Source organism: Musca domestica, unplaced genomic scaffold, assembly GCF_030504385.1.
Source record: "Musca domestica strain aabys unplaced genomic scaffold, Musca_domestica.polishedcontigs.V.1.1 7, whole genome shotgun sequence".
NCBI lineage: Eukaryota > Metazoa > Arthropoda > Insecta > Diptera > Muscidae > Musca > Musca domestica.
Window position 1 is genome coordinate 18,657,692 of NW_026712383.1, and position 21,567 is coordinate 18,679,258.

General features: G+C 33.1%; 1 protein-coding gene across 2 annotated transcripts in view; it reads left to right on the forward strand.

Moving 5' to 3' along the window:
- LOC101890139 (dual oxidase maturation factor 1) overlaps positions 1–21,567 on the forward strand; it is a 144,739-nt gene that overhangs the window by 74,125 nt on the left and 49,047 nt on the right. For both annotated transcript variants that reach the window (XM_059129998.1, XM_059129999.1), the window contains exons 3-5: positions 4,318–4,502; positions 15,315–15,372; positions 20,321–20,455. In XM_059129998.1, coding sequence (XP_058985981.1) covers positions 4,338–4,502; positions 15,315–15,372; positions 20,321–20,455 — 358 coding nt within the window. In that variant the 5' untranslated portion in view covers positions 4,318–4,337. The remainder of the gene's footprint in view (positions 1–4,317; positions 4,503–15,314; positions 15,373–20,320; positions 20,456–21,567) is intronic.

A 21,567-nucleotide genomic window follows, 5' to 3' on the forward strand; every position in this document is an offset into this window, starting at 1 on the left:
GGGGTATCTATTTCGAAGACAATAATAATTATTAAAAATAGAACCGGTTAATTGTTGCTATTTAGTCACGAAAACAATTCATTTATTTCATTTCGTTGACAACAACACATAATTATTAAAGAAATTTCAATAAAATAATGAATTAACCAATCAAACCAGTGCAAAAAACACACACAGAAAGAACAAGCCATGTAAATTTCGATAATAAATCTTCATAATACTTTGCAAATCTAATTGAATTGAATTTTGTTATTAATAGAAAAAAGTGCTTATAATTGCTTGTTTTGAACATATGAATGAACCATAAAATTGCGATAATGAAAACATCATTAATAATCAAGACCAAAAAAAGAACATAGCGAACATAAACAATTCAGAATGGAATAGAAAAAAACTTCTCAGAAAAAAAGTATAAAAAATTAAAAAAAACTTTAATTAAGTTCAAAATACAAACCAATTGCGATATTTATCAATTAATTGAATTAAAATGTGAAATACTTTTTTTAATTTAAAATTTACAAGATGAGCATTTCATGTGGTGCGCACATGTTTATTTATCACAGATTAATAACAAAATATTAAACAAAATAAATCTGGATTTTTTAAAGAATTTTTATTCAAAACCCAAAAGGACCAGAAACGTGGATTTTTAAAAGAATTTTTATTCAAAACCCAAAAGGCCCAGAAACGTGGATTTTTTAAAGAATTTTTATTCAAAACCCAAAAGGCCCAGAAACGTGGATTTTTAAAAGAATTTTTATTCAAAACCCAAAAGGCCCAGAAACGTGGATTTTTAAAAGATTTTTTATAGAAATCCAAAAGACCCAGAAACGTGGATTTTGAAGAGAATTGTTATTCAAAACCCAATAGGCCCAGAAACGGGGTTTTTAAAAGAATTTTTATTCAAAACCCAAAAATGCCCAGAAACGTGGATTTTTAAAATAATTTTTATTCAAAAACCAAAAAACCCAGAAACGTGGATTTTGAAAAGAATTTTTATTCAAAACCCAAAAGGCCCAGAAACGTGGATTTTTAAAAGAATTTTTATTCAAAACCCAAAAGGCCCAGAAACGGGGATTTTTAAAAGAATTTTTATTCAAAACCAAAAAGGCCCAGAAACGGGGATTTTTAAAAGAATTTTTATTCAAAACCCAAAGGCCCAGAAACGTGGATTTTTAAAAGAGTTTTTATTCAAAACCCAAAAGGCCCAGAAACGTGGATTTTAAAAGAATTTTATTCAAAATCCCAAAGGCCCAGAAACGTGGATTTTTAAATGAATTTTTATTCAAAGGCCCAGAAACGTGGATTTTTAAATGAATTTTTATTCAAAGGCCCAGAAACGTGGATCTTTAAAAGAATTTTTATTCAAAATCCCAAAGGCCCAGAAACGTGGATTTTTACAAGAATTTTTATTCAAAATCCCAAAGGCCCAGAAACGTGGATTTTTAAAAGAATTTTTATTCAAAGGCCCAGAAACGTGGATTTTTAAAAGAATTTTTATTCAAAGGCCCAAAGGCCCAGAAACGTGGATTTTTGAATGATTTTTTATTCAAAATCCCAAAGGCCCAGTAACGTGGATTTTTAAATGAATTTTTATTCAAAATCCCAAAGGCCCAGAAACGTGGATTTTTAAATGAATTTTTATTCAAAATCCCAGAGGCCCAGAAACGTGGATTTTAAATGAATTTTTATTCAAAATCCCAGAGGCCCAGAAACGTGGATTTTTAAAAGAATTTTTATTCAAAATCCCAAAGGCCCAGTAACGTGGATTTTTAAAAGAATTTTTATTCAAAATCCCAGAGGCCCAGAAACGTGGATTTTTAAAAGAATTTTTATTCAAAATCCCAGAGGCCCAGAAACGTGGATTTTTAAAAGAATTTTTATTCAAAATCCCAGAGGCCCAGAAACGTGGATTTTTAAAAGAATTTTTATTCAAAATCCCAGAGGCCCAGAAACGTGGATTTTTAAAAGAATTTTTATTCAAAATCCCAGAGGCCCAGAAACGTGGATTTTTAAAAGAATTTTTATTCAAAATCCCAGAGGCCCAGAAACGTGGATTTTTAAAAGAATTTTTATTCAAAAGGCCCAGAAACGTGGATTTTGAAGAGAATTTTTATTCAAAACCCAATAGGCCCAGAAACGTGGATTTTTAAAAGAATTTTTATTCAAAACCCAAAAGGCCCAGAAAAGTGGATTTTTAAAAGGATTTTTATTCAAAACCCGAAAGGCCAGAAATGTGGATTTTTAAAAGAATTTTTATTCAAACCCCAAAAAGCCCAGAAACGTGGATTTTTAAAAGAATTTTTAATCAAAACCCAAAAGGCCCAGAAATGTGGATTTTTAAACGAATTTTTATTCAAAACCCAAAAGGCCCAGAAACGTGGATTTTTAAAAGAATTTTTATTCAAAACCCTAAAGGCCCAGAAACGTGGATTTTTAAAAGAATTTTTATTCAAAACCCAAAAGGCCCAGAAACGTGGATTTTTAAAAGAATTTTTATTCAAACCCCAAAAAGCCCAGAAACGTGGACTTTTAAAAGAATTTTTATTCAAAACCCAAAAGGCCCAGAAACGTGGATTTTTAAAAGAATTTTATTCAAAACCCAAAAGGCCCAGAAACGTGGATTTTTAAAAGAATTTTTATTCAAAACCCTAAAGGCCCAGAAACGTGGATTTTTAAAAGAATTTTTATTCAAAACCCAAAAGGCCCAGAAACGTGGATTTTTAAAAGAATTTTTATTCAAAACCCAAAAGGCCCAGAAACGTGGATTTTTAAAAGAATTTTTATTCAAAACCCAAAAGGCCCAGAAACGTGGATTTTTAAAAGAATTTTATTCAAAACCCAAAAGGCCCAGAAACATGGATTTTTAAAAGAATTTTTATTCAAAACCCAAAAGGCCCAGAAACGTGGATTTTTAAAAGAATTTTTATTCAAAACCCAAAAGGCCCAGAAACGTGGATTTTTAAAAGAATTTTTATTCAAAACCCAAAAGGCCCAGAAACGTGGATTTTTAAAAGAATTTTTATTTAAAACCCAAAAGGCCCAGAAACGTGGATTTTTAAAAGAATCTTTATTCAAAACCCAAAAGGCCCAGAAAAGTGGATTTTTAAAAGAATCTTTATTCAAAACCCAAAAGGCCCAGAAAAGTGGATTTTTAAAAAAAAATTTATTCAAAACCCAAAAAGCCCAGAAAAGTGGATTTTTAAAAGAATTTTTATTTAAAACCCAAAAGGCCCAGAAACGTGGATTTTTATAAGAATTTTTATTCAAAACCCAAAAGGCCCAGCAACGTGGATATTTAAGAGAATTTTTATTCAAACCCCAAAAGGCCTAGCAACGTGGATTTTTAAAAGAACTTTTATTAAAAACCCAAAAGGCCCAGCAACGTGGATATTTAAGAGAATTTTTATTCAAACCCCAAAAAGCCTAGCAACGTGGACTTTTAAAAGAATTTTTATTCAAAACCCAAAGGCCCAGAAACGTGGATTTTTAAAAGAATTTTTATTCAAAACTCAAAAGGCCCAGAAACGTGGATTTTTATAAGAATTTTTATTCAAAACCCAAAAGGCCCAGAAAAGTGGATTTTTAAAAGAATTTTTATTCAAAACCCAAAAGGCCCAGAAACGTGGATTTTTAAAAGAATTTTTATTCAAAACCCAAAAGGCCCAGAAAAGTGGATTTTTAAAAGAATTTTTATTCAAAACCCAAAAGGCCCAGAAACGTGGATTTTTAAAAGAATTTTTATTCAAAACCCAAAAAGTACAGAAACGTGAATTTTCAAAAGAATTTTTATTCAAAACCCAAAAGGCCCAGAAACTTGGATTTTTAAAAGAATTTTTATTCAAAACCCAAAAGGCCCAGAAACTTGGATTTTTAAAATAATTTTTATTCAAAACACAAAAGGCCAAGAAACTTGGATTTTTAAAAGAATTTTTATAGGAATTTTCATAGAAACCTAAAAGACCCAGAAACGTGGATTTTTAAGAGAATTTTTATAGAAACCCAAAAGAACCCGAATCGTGGATTTTTAAAAGGAATTTTCATAGAAATTTTCATAGAAACCCAAAAGACACAGAAACTTAGATTTTTAAAAGAATATTTATAGAAATTTTCATAGAAAACCAAAAGACCCAGAAACGTAGATTTTTAAAATATATTTGTAGGAATTTTTATAGAGACCCAAAAAGTCTAGAAACGTGGATTTTAAAATTAATTCTATTTGGATTTTTATATTAATTTTCTTTCCGAATAAAACTTTTTTTTGAAGATTTTTAAACAAATTATTTTTCTCTCTTTCTGTCGCTCTCTCTTTTCCAGCATTATAACGTCTGCAAAGCATGAAGGGTTGGTTTGATGCATTTCGAGACGATGGTGGGCCCACACTATATTCATTCTCGAATCGTACCCCCGTAACGGGCGATGTATCGATAGTAGCCGTATCTGTATTATTTGCAACATTCTATGTTGCATTCTTAGTTATATTTCCAGGTGTAAGAAAACAGGTGAGTGTTGTTTTTGTTTTGCTTTAAATGTCATTAGACCTAACTAATGTTAGTATGTAAATTAGCCTCAGTATTTTTTTTGAAAATCAAATGCAAATTTTTTCTGTTCATTTCCACCAAAAAAAAAAAAAAAAAAAAAAAAAAACGATAACAATGAACTTTGTTATTGATTTGCATTACAATGCAATGGATGGATCACGATGATTTTGAAAACGTGATTTCAATAAATAGGTTGCTGTTTAATTCTGCTAAAAGCGGAACATTTGTGAGCAGGTGTTTTGCTGTGAAAGGTTAGTTTATTTTTTCGGAAAGCAAAAAATATAAAAATACTATTGTAGTTCAAGGTTAACTTCGATTCGGAATACAGACATTACAAACAGAGCCTTAATTGTGTGGCATTGAAAAAGGTTTAGGTATCCTGATTCTACTGATCCCTCTCAAAAACCCCACACATGGATGGGTCTTCCTTAGGTTTTCCTGAAGTTAAAATTTCTTTTAAATCTGTGTCCATTTTCTTTTTCCTAAAATAAAAATTTGTCTCCAGTGGCCCCCTCCTGCCATGATTTTTAGCGATTGTTGGTGATATTTATGTTCCTCTGAAATTCAACTTCCAAATCGATTATTCTTCTAATTAAATATGACATTAAAATTGATTTTGCATTCGACTGAACACTGACATCCATGGGAACCCTGAACTGAGCTGTGCCGAGCCGTATGCGCCAGACAATATTTAATTGAACTTGAGCTCGGCAATGCATTTATTATTTGCCAGGCTAACGCAAATGGCAAAAATTAGAGGCAGTACTGCAACCTCTGCTACCACAGCTTCAATACGACTCTAAAAAAAAAGAAAAAAAAAAATTGAAATCAAAACCCCACCAAAAATTGTTTGTTGTCGCATATGCACAAATATGGTAATTTTCAATAACTATTATTTTGTCAGTTGTTGTTTTCGGAATATGCGACATCTAGTCACAATTATGCACACACAGACACCCTCATAGATATCCTCACACATGCCCACCATAAAAATACTAAAATGAATTTTAATCGACAAATTTTTTCTTCATTCTAAAAGCCATGACACTATAATGACTTTAACTAACTCTGAATGTGAATGTGAGTGTGTGACTGCCCCTTTTATTCAATTAATTTACAATTTTCTAATCATTTGTGGTCGGTCAAGCTGCACCAACGAACCAACCAACTAACCAGGCAGCTAACCAACCATCGCACCACTTTGAATATTATTTTGAGAGAGTCAAAAATTGGTTACTGCCGTTGTTGGTTAGCCGGTGTCATATTCGAATTGAATTCATTTCGTTTGTGATTTCAATGAATATCCAAATTCATTTGATATTAGAGATTTCGATGGGAGTAGAGTTTAAAAAAAATACAGAGGAGTCAGAGACTACGAATTTTAATATGGAGACATTTGAATAACCCCCAATCTAGAAATATTCTCAATGAAAACATATTAAATAATTTTTAATGGTCTCCAAACGTAGGAGGTTTTAAACAGGATATTGTTAACCCCACTTAGACCTGGAAATGGGAAATAAATGTTAGTGACCTCAAAAAAGTCGGGAAAGAATTGTTATTACCCGCAATTTAGCCTACATTGATAGATTTTTAAAAGAATTTTCTTGACCCCAAGGAGATCTAGAAAGGAGGATTTCATTGATTCCAAAGTGGTCCGGAAACGTGTTTTTAAAATATTTTTATTAGGCCTAAAAGATGAAGTTTTCAAAATTTCTTGCCAGCCCCATACTCAGAATTTTAACACAATTTTTATTAACCCCAAAAAGATTCAGAAAATGTAACTTTAAAAATTGGACCTAGGGATTATTAAACAAAATTTTATTGGTCGCAGACAGCCCTAGAAATTTGAGCATTTAAAATAATTTTACTGGCCCAAATAAGACTTAGAAAATGGGCTTTGAAAAAAAAAATTGGTTCAAAGAGGTCTAAGAACTGGAGTTCTTAAAACATTTTTTTAATTAAAAATTAAGTTTTCAAAAGTGTATTTATAGGTCGCAAGTAGGTCTAAATACGTGGATTTTTATAAGAATTTTCATTAGTTCCATAAAGGTCTAAAACCGAGAATTATTAACAGATTTTTTACAAGCCTCAAAAAGGTCTATAAAAGGGGGGTTTTAAAAAGAATTTTTACTATCCAATTAGATCTAGAAACGTGGATATTTTTATTTACCCCAAATAGGCCTAGAAACGTGGATTTTTAAAAGAATTTTTATTCGCCCCAAATAGGCCTAGAAACTTGGTCTTTTTAAAGAATTTTTATGAGATCCCAAGAGCTCAGGAAACTTGGATTTGTAAACGAATTTTTATTTAACCCAAACAGGCCTAGAAATGTGAATTTTTAAAAGACATTTTATGGGCCCCAAGGAATTACAGAAACAGAGATTTTAAAAAGAATCTGTTATTCACCCCAAATAGACCTAAAAACGTTGATTTAAAAAATTATAGGCCCCAGTAGGCCTTGATACATTGATTTTTAAAAGATTTTTTATAGGAACGAAAAAGGCACAGAAACTTGGATTTATAAAAGAAATTCGATGCAAATTTACCGAGGCCCAAATTCCTGCTAACAATCAAGGATTTTTTAAAGTTTAATGTTTCTACAGACTCCGGTCTACAGATGACCAGATTTCGGCCTATAATGAAAAAAAAAAAATGGTTTTTTGTCCTACAGTGGCCCAGATTCTGGCCTTAATTCAAGAATTAAAAAATGGTCGGATTCTGGCATAGAAACAAGTTTTCTACTGGTTCTCCAGATATTGACCTAGAATCAAGGACTTTTACAAAAACTATTTACGTCCAGAATCCGGTCTAGAATCAAGGATTTTAAAAAATAGTTACTGGTCCTATGGGGGCCCAGATTCCGACCTAAAATCAAGAATTTAAAAAAAAATTGTATGGCCCTACAGAGGCCAAGATTTCGACCTAAAATCAAAGATTTTTGAATCAAAAATTAAAAAACAATGTTTTCTGTCCCTACAGAGCCCCATGTTCCGCTATAGAACCAAGGATTTTGAAGTGAGTTTTATTGATCTTAAAGAGGCTTAAGAGGCGTTTTGCTCCTAAGGAGACCTAGAATCAATGATGTTTAAAATAATTTTATTGGTTTCAAGGAAAAGGACATAAAAGGTTAACATTTCATAAGATAAGTTAAGAAGTTTAGTAGGTTTTGACGACTGATTTATATCATCAGCTTCTGTCCGTTTTTTTTAAATATTTTGAATTCAACATAATGTATTTTTCAAGTTTTTCCTTTTTGAAAATAATAATAGGATAAAATATTTACCTTTTACTTCAACTATAGCACAAATTTCAAAATCACCATCAGATCTCAATACCAGATACCAACAGGGGACTTAATATACATTTCGAGATTCCAGCTCAAAATCCAATTGAGTACCACTTAGTACTTTTTGAAGAATGTACTACTTTCCATGCCACCTTATCTTAACACCAACGGGGACCTACATCCCTTCATATAATTTAGTACAATTTAGAGCTTTTCATATAATCATAGTATATATTTCAATTCTCAATTCCAGATGCTGACAGATACCTCAATATCTTCACCCTTCCCCCAATACCAAATTTAGTTCCATTTAATACTTTTGTACAATTATAAAACACATTTTGAAAACCTCCAACATACATCTCAACTGAAGATACCAACAGAGACCTCAATTTCAAATTTTAGGATTCCGACTCTATCCCTTCACCCAATTCCCGATTCAGTATCATTAAATATTTTTCGGACAATTCATTTCCAAACCACTGCCAAATCTCAAACACAGATACCATCTGTAATCTAAATATATAATTTCAGATTTGTATCCGTATCCATTCACCCAGTACCAAAAATAGCACCATTCAGTACCTTTCGTACAATTATAGTACAAATTTCCAAAACCACTTCTAGATGTAAAGGCTTTACATGAACAGCGACCCTAATACCAAATATCAAATCAAAATTAGTACCAAAACTAACCTGTAATAAATAAATAGGACCCAAGCAAGTCTGGAATGTGGTTTTTAAAAAGATTTTATTCTGACTCAACAGTGTCTAGAAATGTTGATTTTTAAAAATATAGCTTTTGGCCTCTGGAGGTCTAGAATCTGGGATTAAAAAAATTATTGGCACGAAAGAAGCCTAAAATCAGGGATTTGTAAAAGAAATCTATAAACCTGGGTCTTAAAACAATTTTATTTGCCGCCAAATAGGTCTTTAAAAATTATTTTTTAAGCCTCTTAGGCCTGGATTTTAAACGAAGGCTATAATAAGTAGACTTTTCACAGAGCATTTTAGTTAGTTCAATCCCCACCCATCCAGGTGTGCCTTTGATATTCATATCTTCATACATAGAAATCTCTCTTAATGCCGCAGGTGTTACTTCTTAAGCAGATGATTAAACAGTCATTGAATCGAGCCCTATCGTATATGATATACATATAAGGGGCATACTGCTCTGATCAACCTACACAAAAATTTTCCACATAATATTAATTTATTGAATAACCGAGTTATCTACCTTGCCCAATGCCCAATCTTCCTTTTCAATTTCTATTCCTCATCGATTTCTCCCTCCTGTAAACCCAAAAATGTCTCCTTCGACATCCCTATTTTTATTCATACATACAATTACCCCATGTACATATATTTGCATGGAAGTAATTGTTGGATACCATTGTAGCGTTTTTGGGGTTTCAGCATCATTTTTAATTCACACTTCTATGCACAATGCATCTGCAGCAACACCAACAACACCAAAAATATATTTGGCGTTCATTCTAATTGAAAGGGGCGAGCTTTTGCTCACTTGGGGAGTATCAACATGATTTTTCCCAGCCAAATGTATGCAAATGAATTATAAATGGTATGGCAACAATTTACTTAATTCCAATATAATGGCTAACTATAGATAATAATATTTTAACATTTATAAAGCCTTATTTGCCCATGGGCTAAAATGTATGTACATAAATACATACATACGAGTGTGTATGGGACAATACATGTAAAGTGAGAAAAAGAGGGTTTTAAGATAGACTGAAAACAAATTCAATAAATTTTTAAAATTGAGCTTGACGGCGTTGTAAAAGTCTACAGCCCATCTGAAAATTGATGGTTAAGGTATCGTAGTCCTTGCATTTTATATATATTGTGACTTTGGCTATATTAATAAAAATAATACGAGGATTATTGCGGTCAATTTTAATCCTGAAGTGGTCATCGAATTGATCTTTTTGCTCTTTTTTGCTAAACAATTTGAAGAACTCAATTTAAATGGGATAGTAGTGCGAATATTTCACAAAATTAGACTGCTCAGCAAAAAAATATATTAACAAGCAAGTAGAGCAAGTTCCTTCCTTTACCACATTTTTTGCAATATTTGGATAAGGATTCCCTGTAAACCATTGACTTTAGGTGTATAGTGTCTTTAGAAATTTTGCAGATAAAAATATGAAGATTATTTTGGTCACATATTTTAACCCTCAAGCGAGTCATCAAAGGGGTCTTTTTGGTCCTTTTTTGAATATATGGTTAAAAAATACCTTAAAGTGGGATCGAAGCAAGTCAAAATATCATATATAATTATTTTTTATACAATTCTACTATACGTCTCAGAAGACATCATAGGTAGAGTAGAAACACATTTATGGGTTTAAATCGTACCTTATGTGAGTTTATGCAAAAATCTCCTAAAAGGCATTATTTCAGAAAGATGACGTCAAAGACACAAATATTCTTCACAAATTTAATTATATCTCAAAGAAAACGAACCTCTATTTTCATTGTATTTTAGAAAAATATTTGCATCAATGTTCCAAAAAAAAAAAAGGAAATAAATAGAAAAATCCGAAAATATTTCCTAATGCTTTGATCAATTTTTCCAGAGACTTTTTCGTTAGAAGCCTGAAAATAATATAAAATTTAATTTTTGTCGGAAGATTTCAAATGATGAAATATTCTACACAAATTTTTCACTACAAATCTCAGAATTAATATACAGAGTGGATAAAAAAAACTGCAACAAAGTCAAACGCCATAATTTAAATTTTTTTTCAAATTTTATTGAATGAAAGCAAAAATGTCGGAAATATCATCAAATTTTAGAATAAGTTTAGATCTGTTCGAATTGGTCACCTTTGGCACGAATTATAGCCTTCAAACCGCCAATGAAACCGTCACACGCTGCCCATGGTATTTTGGTCCATTCCCGGCACAGCGCTTGCTTGAGGTGATTGACACTTTGATATGTTTTAGTGCCAACCTTGCTTTCCAAAATATTCCAGACACAATAGTCCAACGGATTGATATCCGGAGATTTTGGTGGCCATTGTGCGCTTTGTAACCATTTCTTGGGTGGCTCGTGCTGAGTGCGATCGTGCTGACTCCTATTGGAATGTCCAAGGTCTGCGGCCAAAATGTTAGAGTGTCAAGGCTTTAATACACCCTCCAGAAAATTTTTTCTCGATAATATTCGGCATTTATTCTAATGCCACGGTCGATTAATACGAGCGAAGAGCGACCATCGGCTGTTATTGCGGCCCACACCATCACCATGGCCAGGGCTTGAGTTCTGGTGGCCAACCGAATTTGAATTTTTTTAAACCATTTTGTTTCTTTACAAACTGATGGACAACGAATGTTTTCTCATCGGAGACGGAGAAAACCAAATTCGGCTGTTCACCGCTTTCGGCCAAGCGAGGCAACTCTTTAGCTCTTTTGAGTCTATTTTCTTTCTGTTGCGGTGTAAGTTCTTGCACTTTTTGGAATTTCAATGGCTTTACACCGAGTTCATTTTTCAATATTTGCCGAATGGTATATTGCGATATGTTCAGTTCTCGAGCCATTTTTCGGCTACTGCGACGCGGGTTCGACCAAGTCGCTTTTTTTACTTTTCGAACCATTTCTGCTGATGTTGCTGTTTTTTTCAGTTTTGCAGAAGTTGATTGCAGTTTTTTCATCTCACCCTGTATAGGATTCAAGATTTTGAAAAACAAAACGCCAAAAAAAGAGAAATAAACATCCAACTCTCTTCAAAGCTCAGACATACTATAAGCATTTACCAAAAATTCTACATTGCGGTAGGTAGTTCGGCTTTAACTCTTGCAGTGAAATTTCTTAAAAGGGCACGAATTTTGACAAAAAAAAAAAAAAAAAAAAAAAAAAAAAAAAAAAAAACAATGGTTTACAAGCGTTTTTTGTTTGTTAGACTTAGATTCATGGATACTTTTAGACCAAACTGAAGATTTTTGACAGCGAAACAATACACGAAGCCATGTTTTAGCCATTTAAACCAAAGAGATAATAGTTAAAAAATCACCCTTTATTTGTCGCACATTCTCTTCAAAATAATTGGTTAATTTTAAATTAATTGCTTACCTTTCGGACGTGTCTGTGTACTAACTCATATATAAGTACATCTGTATGTATGCTTGTATTATGCATAAATTCATGTACATTTATTATTAATAATATCTAAGTATTTGCATTGTTGTTGGCGTGTCAATTAAGTTTGTTTTACGCTTGGCAGACATTTTCGTGAATGCATAGTAATTTTGGTGAGCAGGGTGAGTGTTGGTTGGTCGGTAGGTTGGTTGGTTGTTATCCAAAACATGTGTTTATAATTATAGATTGTTAAATTAATTAAAAATTATGTTTTTAAGATATACTCAGACGACAGTGTTATGACACATTTTCATAATAAGTATATTTACTTAGCATGAGAATTTTTGTGTCTAAACCACTTATCCATTTGGAGATAATCAGGAAAAATGTCTACGTGTGTGTGTGTGTGTGTGTTGTATTCAATTAACAAGAAGCATTAGAGGGATGTCAGGATGTATATTACATGTTTATGTGCAAATTTACGAATTTTTGCGAAGTTTTTGTAGTGTGCACCAAATTTCCAATATCAGTCCAAATGACTTGAATTTTGGCACATCCCACAGGATTCAGTCTAGAAGCAAGCACATCAAATTAAGAAAGAAATCGATTCAGAAATACCTATAGCTCCCATATATATGATTCATCCGACTTGGAGTTTTAATTCCCACACATGCGTAACATGGACTCCACAAGAATGATATTTTGTACCAGATAAATTATTGAGCTCAAAAATACCTCTAACAAATGTTTATTGCTGAATTCATCCTAGAAATTAGTACATAAAATTTGGTGTAAATCGGTTCAGATAGAGCAATAGCTCCCATATATATGTATTATCCGGTTTAATTTAAAAGTCCCTTACATGTATACTGTGCACTCCACAACAAAAATAGTTGGCACTGGATATCAAATAAAGCTTAGAAATGTGTATTTACAATTTTGTCAAGATCGGTTTAGACTTGGATATAGCTCCCATACATACCTTTATCGGATTTCAGGTTTTTTTTGTGCACCAAGTGGTTAATATCAGCCCAAATAGACTGAATTTCCGACGGAACTCAGCCGAAAAGCACGTGTATCAAGTGAAAATGGTGAAAATCGGTTCAGATATAGCTTTAGCTTCATATATACAAGGTGAGATAAAAAACTGCAACAAAGTCAAACATCATAATTCTTACATTTTTTTATAATTTTATTGAATGAAAGCGAAAAATGTCGGAAATAGGATGAGATTTTAGAATAAGTTTAGATTTATTCGAATTGGTCACCTTTGGCACCAATTATGGCCTTCAAACGGCCAATGAAAACGTCACACGCTGCTCGAATGTTGATCTGTGGTATTGGGCCCGTTCCCAGCGAAGCGCTTGCTTGAGGTGATCGACACTTTGGTATTTTTTAGTGCCAACCTTGCTTTCCAAAATACTCCAAACACAATAGTCTAACGGATTGGTATCCGGAGTTTTTGATTTTGAATGAAGCGAGGAGCCTCATTTTTTACCATTCTTGGGCGGCGTGTGCTGATTGCGATGGTGCTGAGTCCTGTTGGAATGTCCAAGGTCTGTGGACAAAATGGTTGAGTGCCCAAGGCTTTAATAAACCCTCCAGAATATTTTCGCGATAATATTCGGCATTTATTCCGATGCCACGGTCGATTAATACGAGCGGAGAGCGACCATTGGCTGCCAACACCATCACCATGGCCGGTGCTTGAACTCTTTGGCAAGTAAACACGATGATATTTTTTTGTTTACAAACTGCTGGACAACGAATGTTTCCCATCGGAGGGAGAGAAAACAAAATTCGGCAGTTTACCACTTTCGGCCAAGCGAAGCAACTCTTTAGCTCTTTTGAGTCTATTTTCTTTCTGTTGCAGTGAATTTCTTGCACTTTTTGGAATTTCAATGGCTGTACTCCGAGCTAATTTTTCAATATTTGCCGAACGGAAAATTGCGATATGTTCAGCTCACGAGCCATTTTTCGGCCACTGCGGCGCGGTTTTCGACAATGGGCCATGTCTCTCCTGCTCCTATACAATGGTATCTCTTAATATTTGAAATTGATTCACACTTCGTGTTTAAAGTTCGTAATGGATACTTCAACCTACGACAAAAAATTGTCTTGCAGATCTTAGTCTTCGTATACTCCACATATAGCGGTATTTTAATGATATTAGTGACATTATTGAATGTAATTGTTTTAAATTTCGCGTAGTTTTAGGTTCTTGTTTACTTGTAATACCCTACAACACTAGGTGTTGGGGGTATTATAAGTTTAATTAGGCCAAAAATTATGTAAGACCTCGAAATATAGGTTTCCCACATATGGATCTTCCTATCTCACCGAGCTGAGTCGATCTAGCTATGTATGTCCGTCCGTCCGTCTCTCCATTTTAATTTGTACTCACTCTACAGGTCTCAATTATGGCCGGCTCTTCACGAAATTTAGAATGGAGGTGGGGCTAGGGCCAGAGTAGAATCCTATTGCATTTGGAGATGATCGCTTGAAGCTCAGCGGTTGAAATGGACCAAGAACTGAAAACTGTCCTAATTTTACAGTTGCTCTACAGGTCGCAATTATAGACCAATCGAAGCGAAAGTTAGCATGGGGCTAGAGCTTAGGACTGGACTGAAGCCTTCCAATTTTGATGGTCATCGGGTCATATTTAGTGGGTGTGTTAAATAAAATTCAAATTTTCCATTAAACCGCGAATATTTTTAATCCCGGTGAAATCACAAATAGATGAACAGGTCAGTTCTGACCGTTACATAGCTGCCGATAATAATTATATCCGATATTTATGGCGAAATATACCAATCGACACGGAATTTTGCAGGAGAAGAGAGTTAAGGACAGGGAAGAAGTCTAGCATTTTGAATGACAATTAGATTATATTTAGTTGTAAAATGGATCACAACAACTACTAGCGTGATGGAGTGCGCAAATATTGGGCAAATGTCCTTCGCCAAAAAGATAAGGGTAATATTTTGGCAGTTTTCTATGACATAATATCAAAAACAAAATCTTCCAAAATAAATTAGACATAGGGGGCTTCAAAAATATTTCCAACATTGCAATTCATTTATTTCAGAACAAAGAGTATATATTTTATTTAAAATCCCCAATGGCTTATTAAAATCCATTTTCCACATATGAAATTTCATATTCGCTTTCGATTAGTATCATTTGATCATTGATTTTAATTTTTTTTTCGTCTTTAGCCAGCACACAAAATCTTGCATACATATATCGTATACGTATATATTGTCCATCTAAACTTTTTTCCATATTCACTTCTTCTTCTTTAATTTAAATTCTACATAATTAAAAAAGAAATATTTATTTACGTCACACGAATAATAATTTGAATCTCTCTTTAATTTCAGAAATTCACAACATTCTCAACTGTCACATTAAGTCTTTTCGTGGGACTAGTCATTTTAAGTGAGTATTTTATATAATGAATGCAAAAATTATAATACTAAAGTTCTCCAATATTTTAAGCTAGACCAGTTGATTACTTCAACTTTTTGGAAATAGGCGGAGAATATTGCTTCAAATTTCTGTATTGGCCTTATGTAGCCAAAAATGTCCTAAGAGGAAAAGGGGATCATGTTGGTTTGAGGTTGTACAAAAAAACATTCAAATGTTATTAAATACTGTACTACCTAGTTTAAAATACACAATAAGGATATCAATCCGCATTTTGGTGTAGCCCACATTTAAAGTCTCGATTTATTATTGTTAACCATTTTAATTGCCACTATAGCTTATAATTTCATTGATAGAAATATGGAGGAATACATAAAACCAATTCAGATCTTAATTGTTTAAAATATTGTCTTACACATATTACTGCGTATATCTGTATATCTTCTACTAAGATTACTGATTATAACATTTAAGCTTCGACAAATGTGATCCAAAATGGCCCAAGTCATAAATAATTAACGTTTGTAAAATTCCTCTCTCATAATAAGTTTCTTTTTTTATACAAGTTGACGCAAAAGTAATCCTCCTATTAGAAAATGCTATAAAATTTACGATTGACCCCTAATGTCTTAATTACATTGGATGTTAACATTTGCACCACCTTGTACATGCATATTTACTTGACAGACATTTCGATATTATTTTGCTTTAATTAAGACATTAGGGTCTAATCGTTCCATTTATAGAATTTTCTGATAAGAGGATTACTTTTGCGCCACCTTGTAGAAGCATTGCATTAAGGAGATACCATCAATGGCAGTGGTACCCTTAAACTGCTACGACTTATCTCTAGAAAAATATGATAAATACGGAAAAATTAATTAGAAATGAACTTAAATCTTATACAAATAAAAACATGTAAAAAAGCAGCTAAGTTAGAGCTGCCGAACTTTTAATATATCTCAACAATTTTGAAGGAATTTAAAAAAAATTCAAAAAAATGTCGAAAAAATACCGTTTAAATGAAAACCGTTATAGGTTGTAGTACCAATAAGAACTTTAAACACAACATTTGAAAAAATTCCGGTGCAAAATATTGCTAAAATCATAAAAATACCGAGTATTGGGAGGTACCGCTATATGGGGGCTATACGAAAACGTGGGTCAACATGGTCTATTTAGGAACGTGCCTACTAGCAAAACACATAAGAAATTATATCCTTTGCAAATTTGCAATGAAGGTCTCTAATGGTGTGCAGGATAGATGCAGTTTTGTTTGAAATTCGAACTGAAAGTTTTTAAAAACACTATATATACCATTTGGTGTTATGTAAACGAATGGAGATAAAATGAGGACATTTAGTATTTGGAAGTAAGGTTGCTATAAGGAGATGGTTTCTGAAATGTTTTCTAAATGTACGAACTGTACTAAATGGTATTAAATTTTGTACAATTTGGATTCAATGGAAATGTGAAATATTTAGATTGGGCCTACTGTTGGGTGTAGGGTTGAGTTTTAAAGGCGTTTTTGGAAAAGTACTAAATCGTACTAAATTTTGGCATATGAGAAAGACATACATTAGATATATTTTTTGAATACGTACCAAAATTTGATAAGTTGGCATAAAGCTTGAAATCTGAATTTTAGAATGCGGGTCTTTTATACATATCGTGTAGGACTGATGAACCAAAGATTTTGAGGAGGTGGTTTCGGAAATATGTATCAAGTTAAATATCTGTAATAAGTTGGTACACATTTGGTACAACTTTGTTTAGGGTGAATAGAAAAAGTGGTAATGTAAAAATGATTTGTAAAAAGAGAGAAACAAATGATCGAAAATTACTAAATGATACTAAATCTAGCCTATAGCATGGCAAAAGAAGTGGTGTTATGAATTTTGGTATTAAGAGAACTGTGAATGCAATACATTTAGAATTATGAATTTCCCACTGTAACTTGTATGAAATGTTGTATAGGAACTAAATTTAATATAGGATATAGAAAATGAACTTAGCTTGTGAACAATGGTTAAGATGTCAGTAGTGGAGTATTTAGATAAGGAGGAGAATTTAAAGAAACGTAAACGAAATGTACTAAATTATATTAAATTTGATATATGTGTAAGAATAAAGCTAAATTTATAAACTTTGGTAACGTGGAACATTTTCTGGAAATGCGTGATATACAGGGTGAGATGAAAAAAGTGCAACCAACTTCCTGTCATTTCTAATCCACTCGTCCGACAGCTGTTAAAATTATTCCAGTGACAGCTCATTATATTGTTTACAAGCGTACAAAAGCATTTTGGTGAGAATTTTCCAGAAAAAAAGTTATTCGTGATTGAATTCAAACTCGATTTCTTTATATTTGGCTGGAAAACCACATGTGGTTATCGTTAGAACACTCCAGCATTTAAATGTGAATAGATCTTTTGTGTCTCGTTCCATCGCTCGTTACCGTGATAGTGGTAGCGTAGCCCGACGTCAAGGAAGTGGACGGAAGAAAACAGTATTATCTGCCGAAGCGACTTGATCGAAACCCGCGTTTTAGTGGCCGAATGAGTCGTGAGCAGAACATATCGCAATATTCCATTTGGCAAATATTGAAAAATGAGCTCGGGGTAAAACCATTGAAATTCCAAAAAGTGGAAGAACTTACACCAACACAGAAAGAAAATAGACTCAAAAGAGCTAAAAAGTTGCTTCGCTTGGCCGAAAGTGGTGAACTGCCGAATTTGGTTTTCTTTGTCCAGCAGTTTGTAAAGAAACAAAATGATCGTGTTTACTTGCCAAAGAGGTCAGCTGAAAATTTGCACCTTCAACTCAGCACCATCGCAGTCAGCACGCGCCACCCAAGAATGGTTACAAAATGAGGTTTCTGGTTTCATTTCCAGCGCACAATGGCCACCAAAATCTCCGGATACCAATCCGTTGGACTATTGTGTCAGGAGTATTTTGGAATGCAAGGTTGGCACTAACAAATACCAAAGGGTCGATCACCTCAAGCAAGCACTTCGCCGTGAATGAACCAAAATACCGCAGAGCAACATTCGGGCAGCGTGTGACGGTTTCATTGGCCGTTTGATGGTCATAATTCGTGCCAAAGGTGACCAATTGGAACAAATCTAAACTTATTCTAAAATTTGATGCTATATTCGACTTTTTATGCTTTCATTCAATTAAATTAAAAAAAGTAAAAAATATGGCGTTTGAATTTGTTACAGTTTTTTTTTATCTCACATTGTATATGTTTCATGCGATTTGACCTTTAAGACAGTGAAAGCCGTTATATGTACATTGTACCAATCATATTGGTATGTATATCAGATATAGCTTAAAAATGCCTCTCCGAAAAATTGCAGAAATTGCATCAGATTTATATATATCTCATAATTCCCTATAATTTTATAATCATTGGTAGGCTTGCTTCACACAAATTCCCACAGCCTGTCACATAAAATTATTTATGCAGGTCCAGGTCTTCGTGTAGCCCTGGTAACTCCCTATATTGTATTTTGATGATTTTAGCTACATTATTCACCGGACTTTTTTGTATTGGAATATTTCGTATTTCAATATTTTAATGGATTATAACAAATGTTGCCTATGCGGCTCCACGTCTTCGTATAGAACTCAATATACAGTTATATTCGGTATTTTTAAGATTTTAACAGAATTATTAGCGGTTTTTTTAAGTATCCAAATTCGTTCCAAATGGTGGAGGGTATTCGGCTGGGCCGAACTTAGTGCTTTTTTACTTGTTTCTTGTGAAAATTACCATGCGCCCTCGGTTAGCGCTACACATTTGTTATTACATATTTAACATTATTTTAATGTCGTATTTAATTTAGAATTAAAAAAATGTCGTTTCCGATATTAATATTAAAAATTTGGATTAAATTTAGATCGGGTGCAAAAATTAAATACATTGTTCCAGTTCTGCTGCTATTGAATGATGAAATTTCGTCCCAAAATTAACTTAATATTTTTTACTTGTTACACCAACCATGTACCCTCCGTTGGGCGCCATTAATTTTTTTATTTTTATATAATTATTTGTATGTCGTATTTATTTGATAAGTCGAAAAGAATATCGGGTTTGAAACAAACTTCGAATACTTAAAATTTGGATAATATTTAGATCGGGTGTTAAATTTTAATACTTTGGTTCAGTTCTGCTGCTATAGAATATTGAAATTTCGTCACAAAATTAAATTAATTAATACACTAACCATACGCCCGCCGTTGGGCGCCACACATTTGTTATTAAATGTATATAATTTTTTGTATGCCGTATTAATTTGAGAAGTCAAATTTTGATCAGGTGTCAAAATTCAATACATTGGCCCAATTCTGCTGCTATCTTCCTCAAAAATTGCCAAATTTTGAGGAATGTAAAGAATATTGCAAGATTCTCTCTCTCTAGGCGCATAGCTTTTGGAACATTTCCATAAATGGTGGATTTTTGACGGATGTCGAAAAATCTGTCCAAATTTTCAAACATCGATTCTTCCCTCAGAAATGCCAAAATTCGTTAGAAATCTATTGAAAACAGGATTTTTTAGTATCAAGGCTTGTTAGTGTATCAAGGCTTGAATTTGAATTTCAATGCTTGCGAAACATAGTCTAAGGATATATTCATTTCGCTAAGCTAACTGATACTTTTTAAAGTTCTTCTGTTGAAAATATCCTTGCAATAAAATGTGAACAATTTTTTGTTTTAAAATGGGGGTATAACCCCCATGTAACGATCTATCCGTTATGTATTTTGTTTAACATAATACCCGGCAATTGTATACCGAAATTATTATGCATTTATTAGAATATGTCAAATTAAAGCTACATAACTAACCACTGGTTTTTCTCTTATTATTTTTTTCTTCTCTTTTTCCATGCATGAATTTCCCCATACACGCCATACTTTCGACGGTGATGTGCTGGACGGCGACACATACAACAGTCACAAGACTTGGTTCAGCATGGCATGTTGCCCATACGACAATTATAGCGCCATACAAAGCATTTTCGCGTGAGAAAGTGCCGGCGCGCATTGGAACCCACATTGGTCTGATGCATGTCAATGTGACGTTGACAGGTAAGTTTGATACCATGAAAGAAAAAAAAAAAAAAAAAACAAAAAAAAGACAACCTATAACACCTACCAGCTGGACTGGAGAGATGGAAGTCTGAAAAAAATTAAATCAGGCTAAAGAAACCTCAGTGCAGAGGCTTCCAATGACTACAACTCTGATGTCCAGTTTCAATTTTCTATTTTTGTTGTTGTTGTCGTTGCTTTGGTTTGATGCCTGCCTTAAAGGTATCGGTTTGCTTGGTTATTTTGGTCACGGTGTTCGTTTTAATGATACTTGTGTTGGACAGTTTTTGGTATAATCAAACATACAACTAGTGACCGAACCAACCGACAGCTTAAAATAATTTCAGACTATTTTAAATTTCATGTGGCATTTTGGGGCGAAGAAGTCAAATTATTTTAAATTGATTTTAAGCCAACTTAATAATGGCTAAACATGATTTGTTGCTACTACTACTGAATGGTTGGCTGCATGTCTGCCTTCAGCAGAAGAAAAACATTCATGTTTATTGAAAATTTAAGATTCATGAGAGGAGGTGTTTGCCAAAATCGCACTTGGCATGTAATTTATTTTTTTGGAGTTTTTATTATTTTCTTATTTAATTTTTTGAAGATTTAAAGCAATTTTTTTGGATTCAATTGTTTAAAGCAAAAAATAGTCAAATTTGGATCATGAAATTTATGTTTTGGAATATTGTTCTTTTTTTTTCTTTATTTTTTAAGGATTTGAAGTAATATTTGGATTCAATTGCTAGAACCAAGGTATTTAATTTTTATACCCTCAGCCATATGTCTATATGCCCTCTATATCATTTGATACGGTCAAAACGTGCTTCATCGAAATAACGGTGTTCAGGTCTCTTTGGATCAAATCCATTTCATGACTTTTGGGGTCGATCTAGCGATGTTCGTCCGTCTGTCTGTCTGGCTGGCAGGTGCGCACGATAACACTCCAATGAAATCACCGTAATTTTATTATAAAACTTAGATCGAGTTCGGAGATGAACAATATCGGTCCACATCTTCTGGTACCTCCCCCAGAAAATGTCGAACTTTTCAAACAAAACATATTTACTGCACAGAAAGAGAAAAAGGATTATCCGATTTTGCTCCAA